This window comes from Polypterus senegalus, chromosome 3, assembly GCF_016835505.1.
Source record: "Polypterus senegalus isolate Bchr_013 chromosome 3, ASM1683550v1, whole genome shotgun sequence".
NCBI classification, from domain to species: Eukaryota; Metazoa; Chordata; class Cladistia; order Polypteriformes; family Polypteridae; genus Polypterus; species Polypterus senegalus.
In genome coordinates this window covers 44612257-44621056 of record NC_053156.1, presented here as the reverse complement: position 1 = coordinate 44621056, position 8800 = coordinate 44612257, and the positions used below count along the sequence as shown (strand labels likewise).

General features: G+C 35.5%; 1 protein-coding gene across 4 annotated transcripts in view; it reads left to right on the top strand.

Moving 5' to 3' along the window:
* LOC120525088 (GRB10-interacting GYF protein 1-like) overlaps positions 1-7295 on the top strand; it is a 116818-nt gene extending 109523 nt beyond the window's left edge. For 3 of the 4 annotated variants that reach the window (XM_039747076.1, XM_039747077.1, XM_039747074.1), the window contains exons 24-26: positions 1799-1843; positions 3557-3704; positions 7001-7295. In XM_039747076.1, the coding sequence (XP_039603010.1) occupies positions 1799-1843; positions 3557-3704; positions 7001-7068 (261 nt within the window). In that variant the 3' untranslated portion in view covers positions 7069-7295. The remainder of the gene's footprint in view (positions 1-1798; positions 1844-3556; positions 3705-7000) is intronic. The other variant, XM_039747078.1, reaches the window with a different exon arrangement.
* The last annotated feature ends 1505 nt before the right edge of the window (positions 7296-8800 follow it).

The window sequence follows — 8800 nt, the reverse complement described above, 5'->3', positions numbered from 1 at the left end:
GAGAATTGCTGGGAGAAACAACTTGCAAACATTACAGAAGACAAATCACCTGGGAACATAACATACAGTGGTTTGCAAAAGTTTGGGCAACCTTGTTAATAGTCATTATTTTCCTGTATAAATCGTTGGTTGTTATGATAAAAAATGTCAGTTAAATATATCATATAGGAGACACACACAGTGATATTTGAGAAGTGAAATGAAGTTTATTGGATTTACAGAAAGTGTGCAATAATTGTTCAAACAAAATCAGGCAGGTGCATACATTTGGGCACTGTTGTGATTTTATTGATTCCAAAACTTTTAGAACTTTTAGTGACCCCTGACCTACATACACAGGTGAATCCTATAATGAGAGAGTATTTAAGGGGGTCAATTGTAAGTTTCCCTCCTCCTTTAATTTTCTGTGAAGAGTAGCAACATGGGGGTCACAAAACAACTCTCAAATGACCTGAAGACAAAGATTGTTCACCATCATGGTTTAGGGGAAGGATACAGAAAGCTGTCCCAGAGATTTAAGCTGTCTGTTTCCACAGTTAGGAACATATTGAGGAAATAGAAGACCACAGGCTCAGTTCAAGTTAAGGCTCGAAGTGGCAGACCAAGAAAGATTTCGGATAGACAGAAGCAACGAATTTTGAGAACAGTCAGAGTCAACCCACAGACCAGCACCAAAGACCTACAACATCATCTTGCAGCAGATGGAGTCACTGTGCATCTTTCAACCATTCGGCACACTTTACACAAGGAGATGCTGTATGCGAGAGTGATGCAGAGGAAGCCTTTTCTCCCCCACAGCACAAACAGAGCCGCTTGAGGTATGCTCAAGCACATTTGGACAAGCCAGCTTCATTTTGGAATAAGGTGCTGTGGACTGATGAAACTAAAATTGAGTTATTTGGGCATAACAAGGGGCGTTTTGCATGAAGGAAAAAGAACACAGCATTCCAAGAAAAACACCTGCTACCTACAGTAAAATATGGTGGTGGTTCCATCATGTTGTGTGGCCAGTGCAGGGACTGGGAATCTTGTCAAAGTTGTGGGACACATGGATTCCACTCAGTATCAGCAGATTCTGGAGACCAATGTCCAGGAATCAGTGACAAAGCTGAAGCTGCGCCGGTGCTGGATCTTTCAACAAGACAACGACCCAAAACACTGCTCAAAATCCACTAAGGCATTCATGCAGAGGAACAAGTACAACGTTCTGGAATGGCCATCTCAGTCCCCAGACCTGAATATAATTGAAAATCTGTGGTGTGAGTTAAAGAGAGCTGTCCATGCTCGGAAGCCATCAAACCTGAATGAACTAGAGATGTTTTGTAAAGAGGAATGGTCCAAAATGCCTTCAACCACAATCCAGACTCTCATTGGAACCTACAGGAAGCGTTTAGAGGCTGTAATTTCTGCAAAAGGCGGATCTACTAAATATTGATTTCATTTCTTTTTTGTGGTGCCCAAATTTATGCACCTGTCTGATTTTGTTTGTACAATTATTGCACACTTTCTGTAAATCCAGTAAACTTCATTTCACTTCTCAAATATCACTGTGTGTGTCTCCTATATGATATATTTAACTGACATTTTTTATCGTAACAACCAACGATTTATACAGGAAAATAATGACTATTAACAAGGTTGCCCAAACCTTTGCATCCCACTGTACGAAGATGCTTGACAGTGAAATCTTTTATAGCACCAAACTGCTAGATATATTCATATGGAAGTTTTGATAGTGAGCCAATGTGGTTTATAATTTTTGACTACTGATATTTTATATTTATATTGTGTTGTGTAGCTGTCAAAGGAAGTAGCAGGGCTGGCAGTGAACTTCCCTTTGCAGGTAATTTTTTTTTTAATTCTTTTCCACCAACCCCTTATCTAATGCAAAAAAAAGTGCAATTTGTGACTTTGTGAAAATGTTTGGTTCCTTCCTGGTGGAGAGGTGGATATTTTTGGCTGTATTGCCCTTAAAAAGAATGTTATCTTAGTTGTATTTTAGAAATGCATTGATTCCTGTACAGTATGTTTTGGTGAACCTGTTGTGCTTTGAGTGTCCAGGGTCCTCATTTATAAAACTTGCATACATGCAAAAAGGGGCTTAAAATACTGTATGTGTACGCAACTTCCCACACAATGGTCATGATTTTTTTTTTTAAACACACAACTCTGACCCATGTGTCTGCGAAAGTTCAATGACACTACAAAATGACGACAGTCATGATCAAGTAGGGAAATGCAGCCAAACCCGCTAAATGATGTCTCATGGTTATAGTAATTCATATCACCAAGACTTTGTTATATTGTGCATTGATATGACAAATATATCACACCTAAGAGTGTTGAATATGATGTATATGATTTTAGTTGTCTTTTAAGTAGGCCAAATCTATGCATTTGTACTAAAGAACCTTTTTCCTTTTTGTCAGTTTATATTGGCCATTGTTTGTCAATTTCATGGAGCCAGCACAAAGTAAGGAATATTTCAGCCAAATTTCACTGCATGATGCCCACAGTGCTGGAAGCCATTAACTGACTGGCAAGGCGCTACATCTAATTTTCATGTGGTATGGGTGTACATACATAAAACATTAGATTTTTCCCAACATAGAAAGGCAATTTCCTCCAGTGTCCAGATCTCCTAATGTAATTGGAGTAATTTATTGCATTCCTATTGCAATAAAGGCACCTACCAATATTTGAAGCTGCTTTTGTTAACCATGAGCAGTGACATTCCTTTAACATACAAGTCATTTGTAATGCCAAGATGTGACTGACAAAGTTGTCGCTCAGTGGCCAAGGTTAATCCATGATTCATTAATTTTGAGGCAAACTAGCTTTAATAGACCTGTCTGATGGTACTATAGAGATGGCTGGCTTATAGGTAAGTTAACTGTCTGAGCCCTTATTTTTTGTATTGATTGTACTATTCATTGTAACCACAATCCTGTTATCACATGTGCAAGGTAATAGCGACTACCCACTCAGACGCTGACAACTTGCACCTTTTTCTGTCCCCCAGAATGCAGATGAGAGGCGCTATAATGCTGTGCATAATTTTGTGCTCTAGGTTGTGGAATGCAGCCTGACAGTCTTCAGTGCAAGTGGTGGTGTCTAGATGTGACCGGTGAGAGGTTGCTCTACTAGGAAATTAACTTCTGCAGGATGTTGATTGAATGTGTATAAGGTTGATTAGCATGCTCCATATATGGATGTTTCAAGGTGGCATTTGAGATGAGTTTTAAAAATGTACATTCACAAGGTGATTCATTTATAAATGTAAATTGCATAGAAAAGTGTATACACCCAAATAATTTCACAAATCAAATGTTTTTGGCATACACATTTTCACGCTCGAATCCAAGCAAAGTTTTTGACCCCTAGAGAAGCTGAAGCCTCAAATGATTGTTATTGAGTTGTTGCTGTTACAGGTTAATTTAGATTAAATTAGTGTTTGTAGTTTGTTTTCTTAGTGGTAAGTATAATGCATATTAGTAGGCTCTCTCCCTGAAAGTATAGGCATTTATGTTTGTGTTCATACTTTTTCCTTTTACAGGATGCTATGAGAGGCCTGAATCCCAACAGCCTGCAATCCATGTTCCAGTCCAGTCATATCTCCAAGCAGGCAGCCTATGAGAACAGTCAGGCCAATAAGATGAAAAAGAAACAGCCGGTGATGCTGCACTCTGATCCCAGTATCCTAGGTGTGTAAAGCCTTTATATTGTCTTATAGTTGAAGTATTGCCACAGAAGGAAAAAATTGAGCTCTCTGTTTATAGTTACATCAGTACACAGATAGTAATACATTGCCTGATTTTGCTTCCTGGATTTTAAAGTTTGTAGAAAGCATGAGAGACTCATACCATTCTTTTAACAACATCACAGCGTTATTTGCTTCAGAATTACGTAAACTCTTGAAAAAGAATGCAGATTCGCATGGTGAAAAGGTGGCAAACTGATAGTCACTATGTCTGCTTACTATAATTACTGTTTACATTTTATTTAAATTATGATCATCCATTCTATCACTGTTTTATAGATTAGATACAGCATACACAATGAAAGGTTTTCAGATAGCTGACAAGATTGTAGTAGAATGTCAGATTCAATATTGAAATATTAGTAATAAACGTGGTAAATATAAGAAACATACCACTGCTAGACACTAATTGGGACCTTGAAGGTATGCCTGAATAATTTTATACAACTAGTGCTAAAAGGCACTACACAAATCAAGAACCGATCTAGTATAAAATTATACAAGAGAATACAAGCAGTAGTGATAGACAAAACTGCATGAAATAAGCTATTGATTACATCTTAAAAATAACATGAAAAGTGGTAGAAAGGGTAAGTGATAAAAGCTTATTATTGCATTAAATAATTCTATGAAAGAAATCATTTTTATGAAGAAGATATTCTCACATTGTTAATTTCAACCTAGTTGTTGCCTGTCAGAAAAAGCCGTACAAAGAAATAAAAAATATATATACAATTGTGCTTGAAAGTTTCTGAACCCTTTAGAATTTTCTATACAGGTGTTTCTGCATAAATATGACCTAAAACATCATCAGATTTTCACTCAAGTCCTAAAAGTAGATAAAAGAGAAACCAGTTAAACAAATGAGACAAAAATACTATACTTGGTCATTTATTTACTAAGGAAAGTGATCGAATATTACAGATTTGTGAGTGGCAAAAGTATGTGATGGAAGCCACTGTTGTGTTCTCTTGGTCTACCTTACCCATTTTCAATGTCTGATAAATATAGTTGTTGAGTTGTTATCTTAGTATTTGCATCCTCTCTGTTACCTGCATGTCCATAATACTCTGACATCTCCCATTAAAGAACTGTTTTTGCTAACGAACTAGTCACTTATTGGATGATTTTTTTTTTTTTTGCTGATCACACTATTCTGTGCAATCTCTATAGAGATTTATCTGGTCACTTAGATAAAGTTTTCAAACTAGTGATCATGGCTCCCTGAGGCGCTTGCTTGGCCACGGTGGTTCTGTTGAGTTTGACATTTTTATGAATATCCTTAAATTCCCTCACATAGTTTAAAATATTAATTGTTGCGCAAAATTCAGCCCTTATCACTGTGGCTATTGTAAAGCAATAGTTCTCATCCTTTGGGGTTCAACAGCCATTACCAGGTGGTACACAAAGAAATGTCGAGCAAAAAAAAGTGGAGGACAAATAAGTGTTCTTTGAAAGGACTATTGATTACAAAGCAGCTGAACCGCTGTCTTCATGTTTGGCTATGCTTCATTTTTACCACAAGTGAGGCCTGAGGTAACTCTTATTGTCCACCTCCTTGAGCATATCCATGCCAAAATTGAGTTTCTCTAAGAACACAACACCAAGTCCAATGGATTAATTATTTCAAAAGAGAGTGTCCTAATAGGTAAGTGCTCGCCTTCTAATTATCTCCAGCACCCACAAGCAGTCTGCAATATAATATTTTAGCTTTGGTAAGCTTGTTTAGTTCACTTTTATTTTAGAACAGTTTGTGTGTGGCAGAATATACAATTAGGAACAAAAATATTAAATATTACAGAGTTGTAATGTTTGGTGACTTGCCCTTAAACATTTCAGAAATAGGCTGAATATAGAAGCAGAACTACACTTGTTATCAACTGTATTCTATCATAAATACCTTGTGTGCTTTGTAGCAGGCTCAGCCTTCACATTGACTTGGAAACCTTTTGAGTACCTTTTTTTTTTTTTTTCTTAAGGTCCTATGTAATTTATGAGCTGTTTCTCTCCTCCTTTTTCACATATGACTGTAATTTTTGTAAATTAATAAATGGAAATTTAGGCTTTTAATTTTTATTCCATATCAAATCACAATTCTGTTATATTAAAATAAATAATTCATTAGAGAATTATGGCTTACATAAAAAATTTAGACTCACAAACTACTATCTGTAATACTTTCAAACAACTATCTGTAATACTTCCCAAATGTAAGGGGTGAGAGTAAAGAAATACCACCTTTAGATGTGCCTAGTAATGGTTCAGTATTCAAGAGTTTACATTTCAGTTCCTAGAGGTGGGATGCCAAGAAAAATTACTGACATATACATGATATTTGATCACATATACTTTAGGTCAATAATAGTTTACTATAGTTAACCGATTGTATGATTAATAGGTCTAATATTATCCAATATAATACCATGTTTACTGTTAGAATTAACCAAGATAAAAGACTTGCTTCCCTTCTCAGCATTGGGATTATTTTAGTGGGTGGGTCCTGTCCAGATGTTACAACATTCTTTGGGTTCTTTGCTTAAAAATGTTTAACTCCTGACTTGAGTCATCTATCTTGCAAATTTTGATATCTGGATAAAGATCAACTGAACCTCTTAATCATATTTGCATGCTATAAATACTGAGTTGCAGCCAAATGATTAGCTGTTTTTAAGATCAAGCTCTTTTCATTAATAAGCAAGGATACCTAATAAACTGGTCACAGATTGTATTACATTTTGACCAGAGTATGGCGTCATTTATTTTGGGTATTATTAATGAGCATCCTCTGAGGATTTGACTTTATATTTTAATACTTTTATAACAAGACTTCAAAGTTCATTATGACAAATGTCTTCTGTAATACAGGCTAATACTTGCTCCATAGAATGAATAGCTGAAAACAGTGTTTAGATTTTACTTTTGTTGTTGTATCCTTGGTTCAGAATAAAGTTTCAAAGCTTCATAATTCCATTCTGGTGAGAAACATACTACACCATAATAAGCTTAATATTCCATTTGTGGATAATTAGATTATCATTATGGTATATCCCCAAGACCGTTCATTGTTGCAAACAAGTTGAGTCTTAACATTTTTCTTGGGACCTTTTTTATAGTGAGAAATGAGAAATTTTGCTACACATGACTAAGACAAGATGACAAATTAGAACATTATTAGTCACACTATTTAGTACTTGTTACTCAATGCTTACACTTTTTTTTTTCCTTTTTTCTGTCATATAGGCTACTCTTTTCACAACCCTTCAGACCGGCTGAACCTAGGAGAGATTGAGCCTGTGGAGGACTACTGAACATAGCAATAGGAATCTGCTGCCTTCATCATTTCAGTCTTAGCTGAAGAAGTGCACTGTAGCCAGGGTGTCTGGGGATTTCTTCTCCAGTCTCTGACCCACAGCGAGAACGAGAGGGCCACTTGTTTCACTTTTTCATTGAAAGGAAGAGAGAAAAAAAGTAACCCTCTGGGCACTTGTCTATTACACAAAGCACCTTAAACTAAAGCACTTTACTTTTTTTTTTTTTTTTTTAAACTAAAGACAGAAAATTTGTGAAACTGGATTTTTTCCCTTCTAGGGATTTTTTTTGATGTGTTTTGGTTTTATTTTTATTTTTTTTTTTTTTTTTTTTTGAAAATCGATTTTTGGGAGGGGGGGGACAAAAACACTGTTTTAAAGTGAACTGAAGCTATTCAAAATGGATTTAACAGAAACTTGAAGAATTGCACTTATAAACAAAAATGGATTATTTGTGTAAATTGATATTTTTTGTGTGAATCATTTGTTGGTGTGCACAATATAATTTTTTTCATAGCTTTTGAAGAGTTGGAAAAAATATGCCATTTTGTTTAAATGAGAATTTATATTTGTGTGTGTGTGTGTGTGTCTGCGCGCGCGCGAGGCTGGTATGTTTTCTTGTGGACAAGCTTTGAATGAACATTGCTTAATGTGTGTATGTAAAGAGGGAAATTGCACAATGCATCATTCCTTTCACCAGCTATTGGTCCCAGAAATTCATTGTGTGTGTGTGTGTGTGTGTGTGTATTTATATATGTATGTGTTCATATATATATAAATAAGAGGTGAAATTGCAGACTTTTTGATAACTTGTTAAAGGGTTGGGAAGGTTGAGGGAGGGGCGATCTCAAATAAATCTCATTTAATTATAGACCTATTGAAGAACATTCTTTTATACTTCTGTTTGCATATTTTTTTCATTTTGGAAAAAGGCAAACAGCTTTTTTTTTCTTTTTTTTTTTTTTAAATACATAATTAAAAGGACAACAAGAGAGTTCCTCTGTACTGAACCGCAACCCCTGCTTTTGAATGCATGGTGCTCTGGGGTGATATTATATACACACCATCCCAGCAGCGTCTTTTGTGTGTGTGTGTTTATTTTTTTTTTTTTTTTAAGTGAAGGAAACCGGACCTTTTTCTCTTCCCTTAAAAAGATAAATTGTTTCACATTGTGACTTTGGACATCACCTTGTTTTGCTTGTGTGTGGGTGTTTTTTTTTTTTCTTTTCTTTTTTTTTCTTTTTTTTGAGCTTGAATGTGTATGTGTGTGCGTTTTTTAAAATGTCAGTCCAGAAATGCACTTAAACTTTTTTTTTCTGGGACAGGATTATTGCCTTTTTGAGGGGAGGGGGGAGTTTATGGACAATGAAACTTTACTTTTTCTTTAGCTATTAAGACAACGAAGTGAAAGCCTGCTCTTCCAAAAACGGGCAGATATATTTTTTTTTGATGTTGCTATCGGTTATATATATATATATATATATATATATATATATATATATATATATATATATATATATATATTTAGTATTCTTAGAACATTAGCACTTTGGGACTGTAGGCATCCGACTCCACAGAGTGCGTTTTTAAGCATTGAATGTATTAACACACAGGACTACACTTTTCAGAGTCCACAGGAGGGGCTTATTCAATTATTTAACAGAAAAAAACTGCTACTGTGGAGCTGCTCCTTTGCCTGGGCTATGTATGAATCTCCACATCTTGAATTCCT